This window comes from Epinephelus fuscoguttatus, linkage group LG2 (assembly GCF_011397635.1).
Source record: "Epinephelus fuscoguttatus linkage group LG2, E.fuscoguttatus.final_Chr_v1".
Lineage (NCBI taxonomy): Eukaryota > Metazoa > Chordata > Actinopteri > Perciformes > Serranidae > Epinephelus > Epinephelus fuscoguttatus.
Window position 1 is genome coordinate 37,816,631 of NC_064753.1, and position 21,734 is coordinate 37,838,364.

General features: G+C 41.4%; 2 protein-coding genes across 4 annotated transcripts; one reads left to right on the forward strand and one right to left on the reverse strand.

Moving 5' to 3' along the window:
• Positions 1–108: 108 nt before the first annotated feature.
• myef2 (myelin expression factor 2) lies at positions 109–12,668 on the reverse strand. The gene is made up of 17 exons (XM_049601444.1): positions 12,483–12,668; positions 9,944–10,146; positions 9,126–9,178; positions 8,161–8,168; positions 7,970–8,063; positions 7,021–7,212; positions 6,777–6,930; positions 6,635–6,684; positions 6,491–6,551; positions 5,450–5,551; positions 4,880–4,924; positions 4,681–4,776; positions 4,464–4,559; positions 4,237–4,296; positions 1,121–1,284; positions 655–706; positions 109–497 (listed from the first exon to the last, which is right to left on the reverse strand). Exons 1-17 carry the CDS (start codon positions 12,596–12,598, stop codon positions 334–336), a joined length of 1,710 nt encoding a protein of 569 aa, XP_049457401.1. The 5' UTR covers positions 12,599–12,668; the 3' UTR covers positions 109–333.
• ctxn2 (cortexin 2) lies at positions 12,609–20,661 on the forward strand. 3 transcript variants are annotated; one of them, XM_049601424.1, is made up of 4 exons: positions 12,609–12,715; positions 12,913–12,992; positions 17,693–17,828; positions 18,794–20,661. In XM_049601424.1, exon 4 carries the CDS (start codon positions 18,863–18,865, stop codon positions 19,106–19,108), a length of 246 nt encoding a protein of 81 aa, XP_049457381.1. In that variant the 5' UTR covers positions 12,609–12,715; positions 12,913–12,992; positions 17,693–17,828; positions 18,794–18,862; the 3' UTR covers positions 19,109–20,661. The 3 variants fall into 3 exon arrangements, with proteins under 3 accessions (XP_049457381.1, XP_049457371.1, XP_049457389.1); XM_049601414.1 differs by lacking the exons at positions 12,609–12,715; positions 12,913–12,992 and having other exon boundaries at positions 17,459–17,828; XM_049601432.1 differs by lacking the exons at positions 12,609–12,715; positions 12,913–12,992; positions 17,693–17,828 and adding an exon at positions 18,122–18,267.
• Positions 20,662–21,734: the final 1,073 nt, after the last annotated feature.

Sequence of the window (21,734 nt, forward strand, 5' to 3'; positions counted from 1 at the left end):
GCATGGCAGTGTTGAGCAATAATGCTTTATAGATCAACACCTCAGCTTCAGATTACATGCTGTGAAGAACAACTGCCAGACTTTGATCTCAGGAGATTTTACAACCACTAGGTTTAAAAATTAAAAAGTTTATTTGTTCAAATAAACTGCCTGACAAATTAAAAAGGGTTTACAAAACAAAGATAAAAGAGCTATGTAGTATATATAAACAAACAAAAAAAAAAACAGTGGACACATGGAGATATGAAGTAATTGTGTTTTTAAAACAAAACAAAAGGTCATTGGCAAATGGGCTGAATGTGGAAGTGTGTTAGCATGACTTCTACAAAAGCTCTAGGCGTTCCGATCGATGCGGACGTCCACCTCTCGGCCGTTGATCTTGGTTCCATTCATCATCCTGCAGGCTTTCTCAGCACTCTCCGGAGAGTCAAATCTCACTGTTCCACAGCCCTTGGACTTTCCATTCTCCATTTTGATCTCTGCAAACATTACCTGACCTGCAGTCGAGAAAAATATGCAAAGAATGCAGTCTGAAACCACGATGTTTCACAAAGCTTTCATTTGTGTTAAACCTGGCAGTCAGGCAGCGACCAGTCATGATAAAATGTTAAAAAGAAGTTAAGTAAGTGAATTCATACAAGACGAAAGACATACCGCAGTGACTGAACTTCTCTTTCAGCTTCTGCCAGGTCAGATCATAGGACAGCTGCAACACACAGATATATACTTCAGTCAATATATCTGAGGCTGGGCAAGGCCCGTACATACACGAGAACATCAATAAAGCATGTAGTATAAATACATCACAAAAAAAGTGTCAGACAGTCAAAACCTTCCTGTAAAGTACAGCACCAGTTAACTCATCAAAACACACCAATCATCAACTACTCATTTACAGCATCATTACCATTTATATTAATGTATGGTAAGCATGAGTTCTTTCCCATTAAAACCTTCATCAATACTGGGGCATCAATGCATAGAGAAAATGTATTTATCAATGAAATTGTAATTAAATAAGTGGAGAGGTCTTTGAGATGGCTCTCTAACTCCAATCCTATTTAACAGGCTCCTGATTCTCTATACCAGCAAACTTCTCTCGTATCTAAGCCACACTTACATTTCGCACAAAGATCTGACAGCCTGCTTTGGACCCAGAGCCTCTGTCAGACATGCCTCCACCTCCATAGCCACCAAAGCCACGGTTCATGTCCATTCCTGACATCCCCATACGGTCAAATCCGGAGCCCATCCGGTCCATCGACATATTCCCCATTCCACCACCTGCAATTAACACACACACCCCCACACACATACTCATTAACTGAAAGGGCAACTCAACCTAATGTACTGTGTATTTTAGTACCTGCATACTGAAACTGCCATAAACTAAACACTACACTGATGCCTTTCACAATCTTGCAAATAGCTTTTCATTTGTTACATAAACACTGTAAAACTTTATAGGTATTCAGTCACTTCAGAACATGAGTCATAGCAGAGAGGCCAATGTCGCTGTGACATTGTTTGTGTAGGAAAAGCAGACTTAAGATCTGCACTTACTCTTACTCACCAACCAACTCCACATGGAAAAGAGAATCAATAAAAATTATGTAAATTATCTTGTGAATACAAAATACAAAGTTTCTCTAACACTCTGACATTTTGCATTTTGTGTTCAACTCCATGGGGCTCATTTTAATCACGCAACCACCAGTGCAATGCAATGGGGTTTGAACACATGAACTGTACAAGTGTCTCTGAGTGCACTTGCTCTTTTGGTTCATGTATGTGCAGCAGTGCAAAGTGCAATATGGCTGGCTGAAGTGGAATAAAAATTGAAGAGTGTGGTGATAAATAAGGACACACTTAGCCAATTACATTACTGTTCTAGCTGCTCTGAAACAAGTATGCCAAACACAATGAGGTAAGACAACAACAGCTCAATAAACGGAAAGGTGCTTCTTCAAGAATTAATCTTGCTGCCTGGATGGTGCAGAGTGGCATGAACTGAACACACAGCACCACAGGTCTGCAGCCAAAGGCAGATGGTTTGAGTATTTTAATTTCAATCATCCTGGATCTCACGCCATAAATGGTCACATTATATCATATGTGACAAAAGAGCATTTGCACGAACTGCTACTTTGACTTAATAAGACAGTCTGATTGATGAGCTGCTACAATGTAATGTACCAAGTTCTAATGGACCAGTCTGATGTGTGTAGATATGTATGGGGTTATTCTGTTATCCTGGTGTGATTTGCACCTGAGTGATGTGAACTGTGGATAGCCGTGCATAATGGCAGCAATAATAACAGTGCTGTTTGTGCTGGCTGTTGTGCCTCAATGAGAATAGGGCCCCTATGTGTCCAAATAAATAAAATGTTCTACTTTCAGATCATCATAAAAATAGGTTAAGGTGCTGACACACCAAACTGACATCAAAGAACTAGCGGTGACGAAAGCCAAATGTTGTGTCGTCTATGTCACCTTGTGTCAGTTGCATTTGAACACACTACAAAGACTACATCTGACAGCCAAGTAGCACGTATATTTTGCGCCTGCATGAGAGAGAGTGGAGTGAGAGAGTGGTACATCCTGTCAGCCGAGGGGTTTCCTCTCTGTGCAGCCGAGCACTGCAGCACCTCCACGGACTATTACATCCAGACGGTCCCGGTGTTTCCTCCACAGGCTCCACTTCACTCAGCTGCCCAACAAACCCGCTGCTTCTTCCCACTTTAACCTGAATAACAAACAGGGCTCTGTTCTCCGGTTGGATCCAAACGGAGAGCCGGGGCTAGCTGGGAAGCTAGCGGAGGCTAACTGGCTGTGCTTCGTTCGGGTCACGCTGCGGCTAACGCTCTGCTAGCCTCACAGCTAGCCCCGGTTTGTTATTCAGGTTAAATTGGGAAGAAGCAGGGGGTCTGTGAGCAGCTGAGTTCAATGGAGCCTGAGGAGGAAGCACCGGTTAGCCCCGGTTTCACTACAGGCAGATTCACTCGCTACAACCAGCTCAGTGGCCTAGTGGTAGAGTGTCCGCCCTGAAACTGGGAGGTCGTGGGTTCGATCCCCGGCCGGGTCATACCAAAGACTGTAAAAATGGGACCCATTGCCTCCCTGCTTGGCACTCAGCATCAGGGGTTGGAATTGGGGGGTTAGATCACCACATGATTCCCGAGCGCGGCACCGCTGCTGCTCACCGCTCCCTCAGGGGATGGGTCAAATGCGGAGAACAAATTTCACACACTCAGGTGTGTGACAATCAGTGGAACTTTACCTTTACCTTTACCTTTACAGGGGTGAGGAAATAAAACCTGAACAGCCAATCAGAGTGATCTCTCTCACCGACAAGCTCCGCCACCGATTCAACACGCTCAATCGGCCAAAAAGCTGCCGACGTGGGACACACCGCAAAAAATAGGGCAACAGACACTCACCAACGGCCCGACTTTGGTCGATGGCCAACCGTTGGCTTGGTGTGTCAGGGCCTTTAAATAAAGCCAACCAAATATCTCTGATAAAGGGGAAGAAACTAATGTTGGCACAGATTAAGTCCAAATGGGAATTCACATATTTTCTTTCACACAACAACAAGTGTTGAGTTAAGTAGTGATCTACAAAAGAAATAACATCCATCTCAAAAAGCGGCACATTGACTGTAATTTAAAGAAAAATTAGAGGCTAAACATGCGAGTTATATACCATGTTTGTATCAGGAGAACTGTGAAATGTCCAGAGAATCCATTGCACACTCAGATCAAAAGCCAAAAGGGGTTTTCAAGTTCCTCACTCTTGAGTCACAACATGCACATTAGATTCTTTGTCATGCACTGTCTATCTGGCTGCCCACAACCATTAATGACACAATTTAAAATGCATGCATCATGCACCAGTTCTCAGGGACTTCATGTTTTGTTTTAGGACAACACATGAACAGAACCAGCGCTTGCACTGAGGTAATTTGATTGACAGATAGTCACTCCAGCTACTGGGCTTCCTACACAAATTCTCATTCCCTATTTTACATGATTGACTGTATAAAATGTCAAAAGACTATAAAATGCTAATGGCTAATAACTCTCTAATGTCAACAGTAATAAAGTGTTCTGGGGCTCTGCTAGCGAGCTAACTGTATCTTACAAGTGCCTCCAAAGCTAATGTGTATCTACAGTAAAGGGGAAGAACTGTTATGTAACAGATTTGGAAAAATTGTGGATGGAATATCTTATGTACCTAATCCAGTCCCCATGTGCCCCATACCACCACTGCCCATGCCTCCACCAAAACCTCCACCTACAAAAGAGAATGCAAGTCGTGCAGATTAGATGAGACCATACACCAATCTCACATCAGCAAAAACAGAAACACTCAACAATCCCTAATCCCTGAACACCATCATAAACTACACAGAGGAACTGAAATAACCTCCATTGTGTCTGCAGTATCAAAGCATCACTTACCCATTCCTCCAAAAGAATCACCAAATCCTCGATTCATCGGCATGTCACTGTGGCCAAAGTCTCGATCCATTCCACCCATTCCTGACCGGTACATGTCTGAACATGGGAGAAAAAAAACAAAGGAGCCATTAACACAAGGAGCATCTCAATGTTAACAGTGCAACATCCTGGAACTGAATCTCATTTCTGCCCAGTAGGAGTGAATGAGCTCACTTACCTCCCATCCTGCCACCTGGCGCCATGTCTCTCCCCCCAAAGCCACCCATGTTGCCCATGCTTTCCATGCCCCCGAAGCCGCCACCACCACTCATTCCTGTCAGAGGCAGCATCAAGTTTGACATTGCTCTTTCCTTTCCTCCACAAAAAGCTGATGACGGTCTTAAACAGGAAAAACTTATCAGTAGCATAAACCTTACCTCCTCCGAGTCTGTTCATTCCACCATAACCTTGAGCATCCATACCTATGGCAAAAGAAACTGTCAGTCAGGGCGTGCCAAAGCACATACTGTATCTAGGGTAGTAATACCCTATGGCTATATATCTGTGGAAAGGTAATGTGTGTAGCCTCATTTTCAAACACTGTACAAAGGTGCTTTTTTCACTCAATGTCAGTCACATCCTAACACCTAGTAGTATTTCAGCTGGTAGGAGCTCTGCTTGTCTTATCACTTTAACCCATATTGAGGCTGTTGCAGGGTCAAAAGATGAGCCATGAAAATGTCAGCCAGGACTTTATGGATGAGTGGTTTACACATTAACCATGTTTGTTAGTCTGCTGGCATATTAATTATCACATGAAGATACTGAAAGCTGTTTATTAAAGCTGCCTTGTGGTGCTAATGTGTTGGGCAGCTAGTGGCGATGCATCTGATTCTCTCTGATAAGCATTCCTCTGGAGAGACGGACACAGGATATGATGTGCTGTCTGTAGGATGCGTGAGCATTTCCGCCTAAACATAACTGCAAATATCTGAGAGGTGACTGACCTCCATGCCCCATGGAGCCCATGCCTCCTCCGCCACTCAGACGGTTGGCATTTATAGGCTGCCCTCCTGGCCCCAGTCCCATGCCAATACCACCGAGACCTCCTACACACAAAATACAGAAGGAACCAGAACAAAGTTTGAGCTATGCAAGTCACTAGCATGAACACAGTGGGTTAAATAACAAAAGAATTTATACAAGGCTAAATCAATTATCAATAATTCTTGTGATTACAACATTCATTGAGAATTGTGTGTACTTAATACAACGAAATGTGCAGAGACATATCTTTACATGATCCTTTCCTGCATCAGCAATGCACCAACTCTCAAGAAAGAAGGATGTACTGCTCAGGGCATATTTAACATCAAAGGTACAAAGACACTGCCGCTGGGTAGAACAGGAGGTATTTATTCACCAGTGTGTCATATTGTTTAATATTCCCACATCCTATTTTGCTGCAGCGAGTCTTAAGTTTCACTGCAGACATCAGACCTCTGTCCATTCTGTTAATAAACAAGTGTAACATAAAATGGGAACCTGGTACAATGCAACCTGACTGACAGGTCTTTAAATACAAGGACTTCACGAGACAACTACTGCTACTACTACAAAGCAATTTCTGTTATTAAATGCTATTACAAAGAAGCTTTTTGGGGGAAATTTGACCTACAAAGAAACACATTATAAAATACTTAAACAAACAATAACAACCTGCCCCTTAAGATAAATGCTGAAGAATTGCTTTGCATACAAGTTTTTGAATACTTTACTGCAGGGGCAACCACTACTTCATTTTATCATGTCTCTAAGAGTGAAGCAGCATGCAGACGACAGATAACATCAACAGGCCAACAGCCATCTTCCTTCCTTCGTTAGCATACTGCTTGAGCAACATATCCAGGCTTTTCTAACAGTAAAATATCCATTTGTTCCCAGAGGGCATCATACCTCTTACACTGACGTTAGTGCTATACACTAGCTTATTACTATGGATATGAGTTTGATATCAATGACTGACAGGGAGATAATAGTTTACTCACGTGGTAACTGAGGGGATTTTTCTGCTTGACGGAAATCATCAGGTGGAACAGATTTCTCGTCCTATAAAACCAGACAATGTATGTTAAAATTTGTTTTCACATCCACTGCACATCTTGAGTTAGATATGAATATAAATAACATACCATTTTGACATGCATCTGTCTGTCGAATAGCATCTGTCCGTTGAACATGGCTGAGTCCAGAGTCAAGGAGAAAGTCACGTTAAAATTGTAAAGCATTACTTTGTACTATTTTTCTATTTTAGTGTTTAATACAGAAGGATACATATGGCCTGCACAGCCTCCAATGGCTGCTCAAAAGTCACTGTTCCCATCCCGCGGCTCTTGCCGTCTTTATCCTCCTTTACATCTGCTCGTTTCACTGCACCTGCCATGCCAAACACCTCCTTCAGCTTCTTCCAGCCCACCTTGAAGTCCAGCTGTAAAACAACAGAGACTGAGTATTTATAATCAAAATCAACAATCATCATTAGCCAGATTTGAACATTCTTTTATTACAATGTCCTCACATTGGCCACAAACACTGTGGTGCCTAGTCGTCCAGCCTGCAGTGCATGGATGACCTCAGGTGGGATGTTGGGGTTGTTGGCAATGGAGGGTGGGATGTTCATCCCGCCAGGCCCCATGTCCTGCCCACGACCTCCCTGTTGTCCTCCTCCCATGCGCTGCAGCACACGTCGAGCATGTTCCCCATCAGGGTCCTAAGAAGAAAATACATTACCATTACTACTGACCACTTTAAAAAAAACCTAGAGAAGCCACAAGCAAAGTCAAAGAAATGCATTATTAGTTAACTGTTACTGGTATACTACGCAGCATTGTCGCTTTGTAATCATGCTCGCCGTCGAAAGTCAAAGTAAAAGCCAACCCCAAAGTCACTATCATTTGGCATTTTGCCTCCTATGTTTCCTTTTTTCAGTGCTGTGTCAATTGGATGAGTGCTGCTAATGGTTCGGCACCTGATCGCTACCTTTTTGAAAAGCCAAGACCTCACCTGTGGGGGTACACACCCATAAATGCCCCCAGCACAGAAAATTGGAAATACAAGCAGAGGGAAGAGTCTTTGCAGAAAAATACGCCGACAAACACTTCTAGACGAACAAAAGTGAGGGCTGAGAGGGATAACTTCTGTACGAGTCTATACAATATTTTTTTAGGGAAACCCTGCAGAGTTTATCTTTAAAAAAGGCCTAAATGTACAATCATCTGTCACTGGAAAGTATTTTGTCTTAAAGCTACATGATGACAAATGTTTGCTGGTGGATTATTTACTTTTTGAAATCTGAACCACCATAAAAGTAAGACAATAACGCTGAAAAATGTCACTTTGCATCTGCCACTACTCTGAAAAAAACGCATTTAATATCATGAAAAACCTAAGCCCAAACAAGATGTTCTAGAGACAACAATGTAACATGAAAGTTCCGCTGTTATCATTTAAGCATAATTTGCTCTCACCTCCTTTATGTTGAGAGGCCGTCCACTCAGGTCATGCTTATTCATAGTTTCTATTGCCTTCTTGACAAACTCATCATCTTTGAACTCCACCACACTGTTGAATCAAAAAAACAGAGGCACCAGATGAGTACATGTAAGTGCAAGATTTAAAATAAAAGATCTACGTTTGAGAAAGTATGATAGTGTCTTACCCACAACCCTTGGCAGGGAGCATCATTGAGTTCAGGTAGCGCGTTAAGGGAGTGAACAAAATACAGTTAAAATCAAGACAAAGCAGTTAAACATTATAAATCTAATGTACTAACATGCTTTTTTTCTGTAATGTATGTCAGCCTTATTTTGCCCACTGACTTGAGCCAGCAGATTTTTGGTTGTGTTTAGTCTATTGCAAAGATTAAAAGGCTAATAAGAGCTTAGTCTTTACCATTATCTGAAGCACTGTTGACAATAATACTTATATATAATAATGGTTTCTATTTGTCCTTTAAGTTTGGGTGATAACATTTAGCACTAACAGATACCTTTGCATTGTAGTTTACCTGAAACATTTTAAGATTTTGAACTGGACAGAAATACTTAGGTAGAAAATTAGGAAAAAAAAGCATTAACAAATTTATTTAGTACATTGTTTAGGATTGAACAGTTTTACCACTGCAAAAAAATAAATATAGCGTGGTCCACATTTACATCTATAGTATTCATTTTTGCCATTTAATATAGAAACATAAAAAACATTACAAGATCGGGAACTGTTTTTTTTTCCTTTGAAGAGAGAGCTGTGCCATGTAACAGAATTGTAAAATAAGATTTTGAGACATGAGGGTCAATCAATGAGACAAATCACACAACCCACATTTCCCTTTGGAAAATGGCCAAACAAACAAACTTTTACACCAATTGAAATGACAACAACAAAAGCAAAAGTGCACTCTTAAATGAGTTCATTAGGCTACTTTTCCAAAAATCAACAGGACATCTCCCTTTCAAATGAATATCAATCATTAGCCATCTATCAGGCTCTAAACACAACCCACAGTATCTCCAGTTCAGTAACTTAGTAAGACCCAAAGGATCAGAGCCTAAAAGAGCACTTGATTAATGAGAGCCTGCTGAGGGCATTTAAAACCTCGTGCAGCAAGTTGGCTACATCACTTACCCTTGACTTTCCTTCTGCATCCTTAAAGAGCTCCACGTATGTAACCTCACCAACTACATGAGACATACAAAGGAAAAATACCAAAAGAACAAAGGAATTTAAGTCACCAAACCTTCAAGTTGCCGTTGGCCTTGGCAATGCCGCTACAGATGGAGATGTCCCATTAATGATCAACAGTCAGCCCAGACCAACATCCCACCAGACAACACCATGCCTTTCTGGGCAGTGACTGAGACACCCAAAGGCCAAGGCCAGAGAGAAACACAGCTACATTAAACCTGGGAAATTCAAAAGACTTCAACATTATCAGTTTGTCAACAGATTCCATTCATGGCAGTGTAGAGTTTTAAGCTATCCTTTGACCTTTCAAAAGGCTTCTTGAAACCCCCATAAATCAGAAAGTAAAACATTACAATATTTTCATTCACATAATCAAGATTCACCTTGCAACAGATGCAACAAAATCATTCAACAATCAATTCTACTACTGGTCTGAGGTTACATTTTGGAGCTGACAATGCCATAAAACAAGTGACAATGTAACTAAGTGCATCTTCCTTTTCCCACAGACATATCAGCCCAAACTAAATTGGTGTCCATCCAGAAAATTTATTGAATCTCCAATAACCTAATATCACACTATGTTGGTTCCCTAGTATCTGTGCTAATTACATCCAGAGAAAGCTACAAACTAATTGACTACTTCTAGAAGCAGGATGCGGCATCTGGTAATAAAGGGAAAAAGGGGTCAAGAACTTCTGATCAGCTGAGGAGAAAGAGAGAAGGGGAGACACCATCCCCATCACTGGGGACTTTACCTTTCTCACGCATTAGATCTTTAATTGCCTGCCACTTCATATCATAGGGGATATTGCTGATGAACACCCGGTTCCTGTGTGAACCCTTCTTGTCTCCACCATGTTTGTCTTTGAAGGGGTGGTAGCGGTTTCCTCTTCTGCTACCAGAGGACTTCTCTTTAGCGTCATGCTTTTCTTTGGGGGGCTTAGGTTCTTCAGCATCCCTACAAAATGCATAGAGCTACAAGTCAGAGAACAGCATCTCAAAATCACTGTAGTCTGTACATAAAAGGGATAGTTTGGATTTCTTTAACCGGGGCTGTACTTATAAATAGTCGATGTATTATCTGCAGAAGCTGGTGATCGGCACAAACACAGTTTGGAGAAGCAGGCTGGAGTCTTACACGGAAGCTAAGCATTGACCTGCTATTGATGGGGTCAGCAATGAAACTTATTTCAGCAACCTAAGTAAAAGTCCCACCTAAAACAATCAATATCAGTTTAAGTGTACGCTATATTGAGAACATTTTCAAAGCTTTACCTTTCAGTCAGACACTGATTTTCGACAGCAAGCTGTTCTTTAACATCGCTGAACACAGGAGCTGCAGGTCCACAGCTGCCTCCAAATTTTGTGTGTGCGTTACTCTGTAACTTTGGCGTTTAAAGTGGTTTGGGTTTACCAAAGTCACACAATAAAACAAAATTCACTAACTTATTGCAGCAGCTGTTGACCAGCAGCTACTGTGTTCAGTGAGATAGAATAACTATTTTTGTCAATGGAAGTGGTGCCTTTGAAGAGAGCACAGATGTGGAACTGAAGCCGTTAACACCTTCCTTGTTAGATCAGGTTGTCTGACAGAAAGATTGTGCGCTGAAAATACTCTCGATATACTGTAAATATAATCGAGTATAGACTATTTTTGGTGGGATTTTTTAGGTGGAGAAAATGTGTTTTATTGCTGACCCCATCCACAGCTGTATTTTACTTAGCTTCTACGTTAGACTCAAGCCTTTTTCTGAAGGCGTGCCGACCGCTATCTACAGTAGGTAATACATTGACTATGGATAAGTACCTCACACAACCCCATTTAAAATAATCTGAACTATGCCTCTAAAATACGTGTCAATAATTTCATGAATACTAGCAGGTTTCTATTGTGTGTTTCACATTTTGGTGGTAGCGTGTTTTCTACATTAAAATAAAACTTCCTTCTAGGGATGCACAATAATATGGACACATCATCGGTATCAACCAGTATCGGCTTTAAAATAAACTATTAGAATTGAACAGTGAATGTTTTTTTTTTTTCTTATTTTGCTCAATGAATGAATATGCTGGTGGACCATCATGATAATAGTATGCATGCATAACATGATGGTAATTCCACTGCAGAAGAGACATGATGATCACCAAATTGAGGTGGGAAAAAAGTGGATCTATTGATATCAGTAATTGGCCAAATAAGTTTATTTATCCAATATTGTGCATCCCTACTTTGTGCAATACAAAATGAATGGAAAAGCTTTATACATTTTAATTGAATGACAGTACCTACCTTACAGACACATAGTAAGAAAAGATTACTGGGTAGCACAATAAAAGCTGATTACTATCATATTTTCATACAGAACATTGAATGAATAAATTCCAGAACATGACACTTTAGATTTTGTATAATGATAAAAGAAGATTATTTCTCATAGAAATCCCCTTTCCCAACATGTTTAGTAGCTGAGGACGATTGGGAAAAACTTCTAACTCTGACGGTGGGAAAAAAACTCCGGCAAAATGTAAGGTTAATGTACCAAAACTAAGCACAAGAAATCGGATACTTCATGTGGGGAAGATGTGGCTTTACGAGCTCAAATTACACATAAGCTAATGTTTTCAAGACCTCGTATTTTTACATTCTTAGACACTTTATCTGCTATAAAATGTGCCATCTGGCGAGGTGTGTGTTTGGCAGATAAAATACTTGTGTAGCGTACTTCATTAACACCGAGTTGAGAGTTGGCTAGCAGTGCTAACGTTACACCGCGGAGCCATTTGCAGCTAACTTCACCATACACGTTATTGTTAGCTTGGCACAATGAAACATGTGAATACCTTTGCTAGCGCCTGCTGTTAATGCACTGTGATACAATGGATAGGCTGTTTGATTTATCCAACTAGCTGAGGAGTAACTTTAGGTTTATTCTGACCATTTAAACAACACCAAACAGCTACATATTAGAATTTTATTAGCGTTAGCAGACAACCGGGATTAGCACCTAGAAACGTTATGGGTTGGCCCATTGCACCGGGATTAACTTTTATCATTTTGTTACGTGTGTCTCTCCGGTTAGAAAGTACATAGCCTAGCATACCTTTGGTGTCAGGTTTGCTTCAAACCCATTGACTTATACATATATCGCACAGTTACTTAAGAGTAAATTACAACGTTTGATAACAGAGCCTTCTTTAGCTAACAATAGCTAGCATCACAGGACTCCATTTTAGCTAAACTAGCTAACGGCTGCACAGACGGGGCGGACAGAACAATGCATCAGTTTCACTCACGTTTTCACGCCGTTAGGTGTTTCTATAACGTCGGATGTCTCCTCAGGTTCGGGCTTGGCGGGTTCAGTAGATTCTTCTTGCTTTGGTTCCTCGTCAAGAATTTCTACATCTGCCATGTTGAGGTTTGTTTGCCCCGCACAACGCAAGATGCCCCTGTCGCTACGCAGTTCAAAATGTGGTGTGAGATTTGCGCCTCCAACGCGAGATTTGGGAGCTGTTGCTAGGCAGCGTGGGTGAGTAGAATATAATAGGTACTGGAGTCAATGGGATTGGGATATAAACACAAATAAAAAGGGAATATTTGAAAAGATTGTGCACGTTATTGTTCTGAATTAAGTACACAGTTTCAGGGGTCAGCAAAGGAATAACAGAGTGAGTTAATGTGAGCAGTGAGTGACCCTTTTTAATGGAAGCATGTATTTTTTAACAGGACCCAAGCCCCAGAAAGCCAAATAAAGAGCGGTTAGATCCACGCACAAGACAAGACACAGCCTAGACATCTTCTGAGAAGTAAGTCCCTGAATGCTTTGCAAATGTTATGCTAATTATATAGTGCAGAATAAGCCAAGCTAATTCATCATTCCTGAAACTACTGATTGATGCATTTTTACTCAACCAGGGGAATAATTTCATTTTCTTTATACAGTATGCTTTAACATTTGTAGAGGATCTGCTCAGCAGGTCTCTGTGGATCCCACTGTCAAAACAAACCACACCAATTCAAAAGCTTACTTTTTAATATCCCATAACACTGACTGTACTCTTAAAGAAAACTTGGACCAGTTCCTAACTGTTAGAAAGTGTTTTTTAAGATATGAGGGCAAAAACTTTTATTTTTTACCTTAATTACCAAGCCACAGTTTTCTGCTGCACAGTTGGTATCATGTAGACATTTAACACATTTACATTTGAGCAATGACTCAAATTATGTCATTAACAGCCAGGCCATTTTAAAGCAACTCTGGGGGATACTGTCCCATTTACAACCAGTTCACACAACATCTGCATACTCCCAAATAGTGATTTTATGTGTGTCAGAATCATCAAAACATGTACAGATGTTTGCTGTGTTATGTAGGGCTGGGTATTAGTATTCGATACCTTTAAAGTATTGACTGAAAAACCCAGTACCAAGTAGTATCGAAACACCTCCAGTCAAACAATACCTGCATTCAAATCTTTTTGTCCCCAGATCTAGAAAAAAAAGACTTTTCTATTTGTAATCGTTTCCCACAAGCATTATTTGATTTAATGCAACATATGATTGGCCCACTACAGTCTGTGGTGCGGCATGTATTTGACAGAGTTGGCAGTTCAACGTGCCGAGATGCCACCAAAACATTTTAAAGGACAGCTATACTACACGCCTGTGATGTCTGGTGGTTTTAAGCAACTGAATGCTTACAGTGACATGATAGGTATTGAAAAAAAGATTTTAAAAAAAGGTATCAAATGAAGTATTGTATTAGTATCACTTTTAGGGGACTTTTTTTGGTACTGGTATGTTAATTTGTGAAACAACAGTTCAAATGTTTTGTGGAAGTGTCTGATTCCTATACTGATATTTTTGAATTGGCTGATTAGGCTTCTTGATGGTACAGTCCCAAACTCAACAATTGGTGCAACATCTCTCCGGACAGTATAATTCAGGAAGTGATACCACTGCTCAGGCGTGATGAGGGACAGATTGCCCTAACTTTTAATTACAACCATAGATCAGGTTGACCCATAAATAGCAGGAAAGTTAACCTTTAACATATGTAGCGGTACATGTAATATTCTGTAAATGTAAAACCAGGTCAATAAACTTATATTATATTTCCTTGATTTTATTGACAGTTGGATTTTAAAGCTTCCATTCTCACTTTCTGAGTATCACTGACAACAATCTAAAGTATGTCAGCACGTATGTAGATTTTTATTTCTTTGTAGAAACCAAAGTAAGCCTCTGGATGTAATTTCTCACAGTCAAAAAAAGACCTATTTGTAATGGCTTTCTTGGAAACACTCCAGACTAAAATATTTTTCCACTTCAAGAAACATCAAATTGTCTTTTCAACAAAACAAACTGATGCAAAAAGTTACTGTATCATTTCAAGCAACACTTTAGTCAAAGTGGGAATTACATGGTAGCTAACCAGAACTGCAACTAATTACAACATTAAATTAATTGTTTATTTTCTGGTGAGAATGGCACAAAAAAGCACAATGGCTATTGCAAGCTTACCTAGGACCACAAGCTTATCTCGGACCACATTAAGAAATTTTTTAAGAACATTTTTGCAGTCAGTTTTTAATGGCTTTATTGGCAACTACAGCAGTACTTCTCATGTCTTGTACACTACAGTGTGCACTGTCACCTTGGCAGTATGTCTTTGATAATAATATTGCAGATTAATATATTTATTTTATTCCATTTAAATGAATATCTAACTTACAATGGACCATGTAAATTTAATTAAGTCGTGGGCCCCAGGAGGATTAGTAATTGCAGCAATCAAGCTAATGGGGAGGCCTAATAAAGTATTTAAATCTTTGCAACTTCACTGCATCTGTCCTCGTACTTTCCTGTACAGATTGTGCTATCACGCGAGGGTGTGGTGTAGAGTTCATTAACATTAAAGGGGATACAGTCAGAGCAGTTCATAGAATCATAAAATTGTGACCTGTTGTCTGGTTGAGATAAAAGTCTAACAATCTTTATCCTTGTCCAGTAGATGCTGGGTAGTATTTTACATGTAATATGCTTATGCAACAGGTTCAGATAGTCTCAAGAGTTCCTCTTTCAGAACCAAAAGACAGTGGTGCCCCAGAAACTCTGCATATGGGTGGTCAGATGGGACCACTGAAAATCTTGGGGTGGCATGCCAGAACCAAAATCATGAGTAAATTTCAGATATTCAGTTTAACTGTTGTCATATATACTATATTGCCAATTATCTAATGTGCAAAGACTAATACTAATACCAGTAAAGTTAACATTTTGAGTTCCACAACAATCCTGCTATGTGTCTATACATGTTAGGCGATTTAATGTTCTTCAAATAGGCTGGTTGTTCTTTTCCTTAAAGAGACGAAAAATGCAACTTTAATTTGTTGGAGTACATTTATCGTAAGGAACAAAGCATTTCCTGGGAACAAGCCCTGCAGTTAACCACAGAACCCATTTTCATTCAGATATCTTGATGTGAAAGTTTAAGGGACCCTATTAAAAATGGCCATGCCAGTTGTTTCCTCACCAAAATTTAGCCTACATTTGGAGTGTTATTTAGTCCCCTAAGTGACAAACTATGCTGGCATGGTTGGTACCAATGGGTGCCTTAGGTTGTCTAGTTTCACAGGACACCACTACCTTTGCATTAGCTTAAACATTAGGTCATTGGATTGTTGGTCACTGATTGTAAATACACTCTCCAGCGAAAGTGAAAGTAAAATCCAACCACGGATTCACTCTTATTTGGCTTTTTAGATCACTATATGTGTTTTTAACAGGCGCAGTGTCTCTTGGATGCCTGCAGCTCACGTTCTCGCTACCTTTTTAAAAAGCCCCAACCTCACCTGCGTGCTGTGGGGGTACACACTCATAAACAACCCGAGTGTAGACAATAGAAGCAAATTAGAAAATTCAGGCAGAGGGCAGAGTCCCTGCAGAAAAATACAATGCAAAATCCTGCATAGTATATCTTTATGTCTTGGGGACGCCATTGCCAAAAGCCATAAGAAAAAACACATTTGCTGGTACTGACTGTTGACAGATATGCTAAAGACCATTCAGAAGCCAATTTTCTAATATGAGTCATTGAACTTCTGTTCACATGAATAGACCTGTGAAGCCCTCCCTGACAGCAACTTCACTGTAATGGATTGTTAATGATGACATACAGTTCCCACTGCCTGTTACTTGACCCCGTCACCGATGACCACACACTCCTGCGCTGTGACGTGAGAGTTTTCCAGTTTGACCTTGTCTTTTAAATTGACGAGGGCGATGAAATGTCTAACGATTTCATTGTCAGTACAGTGTGACATCTCCTCATCTAATTTGCACGAACTGTCCTTGAAATAAATGGGAGATAAAAATGAGTAGCTGACTCCGTCGACAAATCACACAGTGGTGCCACACTACCTATTTCCACCCCAAATACAGCCAAGCATTAACAGCACAGAAAGACTACAAAATGCCACTGCCCCAAGAAAAAAAGGACAGTTCAAAAGACACTGCAGAGGCATAAAACTTTGAAGTGAAAGTAAATGCGAGGGATGTTATTCACTTCTCTGTTTAGATTCTCTCAGGGATTTTTTCTGCTGTTGACCAAAAAAGAAAAATGGAGCTCTCTGTACCACTTCTAAGCCATGAATTATTGCACATCACACAGCAGTGATGACCATCTCCCTCATGACATGCCTTATCCTTAGATCCGAGTCACTGCACCACTGTGACAAAAACTACATTGCTGATATGAATTTGCCCTGCATAACAACGAAACAGATGGCCAGACGCTTCACTGCTGCATTCTGTTACAGTGGGCAATCAGGTGACCTGCTGTCTGTTTTCCTATACAATACTGCTTTTCATTCACTACAGTAAATACAGGTCTCGTCTCCTCCACCGTGTCCAGGCAGCTTGCATTTGTAAGCCTTTTAAGCAGAGCAGCTAATTCAATTTGCCCACAGCAAACTGCAGCAATTAAAAACACATCATCAAACCAGGCTTGGAGGATAATGCTGTGTTGTACCAAAAATACCTTTGCAGCAGCATTTACCGGCCAGGAGCAGTGAGAGGCAGCATTTCTCCTGTTGGCTAAGCCATGATATTCCTGTCACATTTTGGTGGAGTCATTTTTAGAAAAGCCAAATAAGCCAGGGGAGGGGAGAATGAAGAGAGAAGAAAAAGAAGAGGCGGATTGCTTGTTTATGCTGCTGCATCCGTCCTGGTGTTGCTGAGGGTGGGTGGGTAGGGGGGGATGTTGTGAATGACTGAGGCAGCAGAGCAGCTGAGTGAGACTAACAAGTGGTTGCCATGCAGCAGGAGCAAGCGTGCGTGCTTCTGGAGGGAGAGATAGAGAAACAGAATGATAATGAGTAGGAGGCAGCAAGTAAGGGAGCATGAGGAGAGGAGCTGTATCTCTGAGAGGAGACACATATCATAGCTCGATCCAGCCTCTCCCTCGCTCCTGCGTTTCTCTCTTTATCTCCAGCTTTGTGTTTAGATGAGACATTAGCCTAGCACAGCCAGTATGTCAGCCACGGACGGATTAATGGATATGTGTCCGAGGGCTCCAAGGAAGAGGAGTTGTTCGGAAGGCACAGCAGCAACAGGTCTGTGAGGATGGAACGATAATGACGGTGAGATGCCTTCTTTTTTTCCTCCTCAGACGTCCTCACTAGAGAATCTGTCAATGCAGTCTCTGTCTTTCACCCTACCTCACTCCCTCCCTCTCTCCTCTCTCTCTCAGCATGCATACTTGTGCAGTGTCCTTCTCATCATTCTACTTCCTTCTCCCTCGCCTGTCTTTTCCCAATTCTCTGTGTTCATTCCCTTGTCCCTGTCTGTATGTACCCTCCCTCTCTCATCTAAACCCCCCCCCCCGCCCCCCCTTCCTTCCCCTCACTCAAGCCACCTGCTGCTTGTGTTCATGTGAAAGATTAAGGAGGAAAAGAATGACAGAAGCAGACTTCCACTTGTGTGACCACACCAATTTTGTGATTATGTTTGGTCAATCGCCATCGCTTTCTTGTCTAATGGAATTACGCTGTCTGGCAGGCATCTGCTCGCACGCAACAGGTAGAGATCCCTCTCCTCTAAACCAAACATGCATAACATCACATCTTCATGAGATGTGACGTTTTCATTGATACCTTACCGCTTTGTCTATGTTTAACAGCTGGCTAGGCACTGCGACACACTGTAATTCTAACCCGACTTAAAGGAATGTAGCCGTGGTATTCGCTCGTATTACTGAGCCCATTTTCCTGCAGTCTCTTCTGTTCATGTTTGCTTTTTGTAATAATCTGCAAAATTCCCAGAGGAGCAGAGTGAGAGAGAGAGAGATCGAAGTCTCCGGGCATCTGTTTGATACCACATTCAAAAGAGGCTATTTATAGATACCTGTAACCCTCCACGTTTCATGGTCAGTTCATTTAATTGTGGAATTTCTGTATTCTCTCTTTTCCCACATCTGTTATTTCTCACAGCCTACACAGTGTATGCATTAAGTGTGATCACATTTAAATGGGCTGATCAAATGGATCCTCTCTGCACAAGAGACAAGGCAGCACTAATCTGAAGCCATCATGTAATGTCTGTCCAGGTAACATGCAGGCTTCTAAACGCCTGACCCTATCAGAGGAGAGATGAGGCACCTAGATGTTGGTTTACCATGTGTAGCGTCCACTACAACCACTCCCTTGCTGCCATGAGCGGAAACGACATGATGGCGCACTCTCTGACTCTGGAGCAGAAGACAGCGTTTGCCTTCGTGGGGATGCTACTGGTGTTCCTGGGGCTGCTGATAGTAAGGTGTTTCAGGATCCTGTTGGACCCCTACAGCAGTATGCCCTCCTCCAACTGGGCTGATGGCATCGAGGGGCTGGAGAAAGGGACGTTTGAGTACGCCCTCACTTAACACAGGGACACGCACATCCATAGATGTCCTCGTAAACAGAAATGCCTATAGACACATGTACATACACATGGACACGGATACACTTGCACACATGCAAACACACACAGAAGCCACAGCCCTGCACAACCATTGCACCTGACACACCATTAAGACATCTCTCTGTGACGGACCGAACTAAGAGACTGAAGCTGTGTATGTTGTTCAATGTGTGTGCACTTTTAGTTCAGAGCCAGTGTGGAGTGTCTCTACTGTATGTGACTACATGTCTGTTGTTGTGCGTGTCTGAGCGAGTGTGATGCAGATGCTGTGTCATATTCTTTGCCCTTCTGCCAGGGGGTGTGCATTTCAGCTCATTGATTTACACAGAAATGGCTGAAGCTCCCTTTAACCCATACCTACAAGCTGAATGTCTGTAGATGATAAGAGGTTGATGCTCGTGGGACAGGGTGGGGAATTAAGAGTGCAGTGGGATTATTCAGATGTAGTTTGAAGACTCAGGGACAAGAATCCTTATATGAACTCAGAGTGGGAAACACAGTGGTTGCACCTCTGCACAGCAGAGCTGTTCTGCACAGGAATGTATAGGGTTGGATACAGGGTATTATGTGAAGCTAGTGCTTTGTGGACTAATCAAATCCAATCTGTTGGTGATCCAATGGAGTGATGCTGCTGCTGCTGCTGCGACTGCTGCTGCTGCTGCTGCTGCTGCTGTATGTACGGATTGGTCCTGTCCGTGGCATCATGCAATGAAAGACAACTGAAAAAACTGTGATTTACATTATGGTGTTACTGTTTCTAAATGATGCAAAAACAACTCTCAGAGTTTGTACTGCTGCTGTCTTTGAGTGATGGTATTCTGTATGTCGCCAGAATTACACGTCTGAGTGAAAGAAACTGTTGATGTTGATTTTTGGACTGCCAACTGTTCCGTCTGTCAAGCGTTCTGTCTAAAGGTTGGCTGATGCGATCAAGCCAAAGAACATTTAAGGGAAATGAGGATTGGAAACTAGGAAGGACTCTCCTGCTCGGCGCTGCTAGTTTTCTAATGACAAGGATAAACTCTCACTACCTGTCTGCAGAGGAAAAGGTCACATGGAAAACAGGGGTGGGATGTCTGTCAGCACTGGACGTGAACATCTTTTTCCTCCTATTCTCAGCCATCCTCACCCTTTCTCACCTGCTCTCCTCCCTCCAGACAGAGGAAGACAGGACAGTCCTAAACAGAGATTCTGTATTATGGCAGACTGGTCAAAGTCTTGAGTGTTTCTTTGCTAATTTCTACGGTCTACGGTTTCTCCTTAGTGCTGTGAATCTGCCTTACTGTGACCTTCAATGGGTTTATGTGCCTTCATCTAGATACATTAGAGCACCTGTTTGTGTGTCTGTGTGCGTGTGCATGTGTGTGTGTGTGTGTGCGTGCGTGCGCGTGTGGCATATCATGATGACAGATAGTGTGTCTCCTGACCTGTTGCTTGCTCAGCTGGTGGTAGAGATTTCTCATTGATATAGATTTGATTCAACGATGTGAAATAAATAGAATTTCTTCAATTTAATATACTGTTGGTCAAATCTTTGCTTTTAGGGTCTCTTTTTGCAATCTGTGGTGCACATCAAATATAAAATAAGGTTTATGAGATCAGTTTTCTAAATAGGTATGATACTTTTTGTGACAGTCTTGGTTACAGGACATAGCAGAGACTAAAAGTTGAGTCTTTTTGTCTTGTCTGCCTCTAAACTGACAGCAGTTGTAAGAGCATCGCTGCGGCAACAGACAGAGAGGCAGCAAGAGGTTACATGAGGGCAAGAAAAAGAGGTGATCAAAATTTTAATAACCCTTATAGGAACACATTCTCATACAGGAACTTGTGTGTCTGTATGTTCATGCATGGTCTAGAAAGAGCAACACACACAGGCATCCATCGACAGTCTTGTTGCCATAAGGCAGGTCTTGTTCTGTAGAGTCGTACAGCCTCTTCTCCTGTGACCACTTTACACTCAGAGGCCAGGCCACCATGCGCACCTCCCTCGGCACTCGTCACTCATCGGGAATGCAATCATTATTGCGCCATTGTCTCTGTCACCTGTGTGACATCCTTATCTGAAATCCATTTTTAGTGGAAAAAAACATCCTTTTCCTCCTTGGCCTACAAGCCCACTAACCTTAGAGGAAGGACTAACTTAACTAGTAGCAAGGGTTATAAATCTATCAAATTTTAACAAATGTCTGCTCTTAGTGTGTCATATGTTGTCTAAAATTACTTTCCCTTCTTTGATTGGAACAAAGATAGAGACAGCTATCCTGATCTTTGCATAACAGGAAAAGAATTATGAGGAAATATATATTTTATATAACAGGGCCTGCAGTTACAGTGACAGCCCCTTACATTCTTCTGCACACAATAACAAATAAATATCTGGACTCTGAAATAATCATAATGAAATATTCATCTGTTATTGATTTCCTTCTTTTAAAGACACATAAGTAGTTATGACACTAATGTCACACAGAATCATCGATATATAAGACCAATGAGTCAGCTGAATAGTGAACCTTACCTTTTGCTGATTATCAATCAGTTTATTACTCGTGGTCTTCGGACTTCACAAGCTATGTCCTTGATTATTT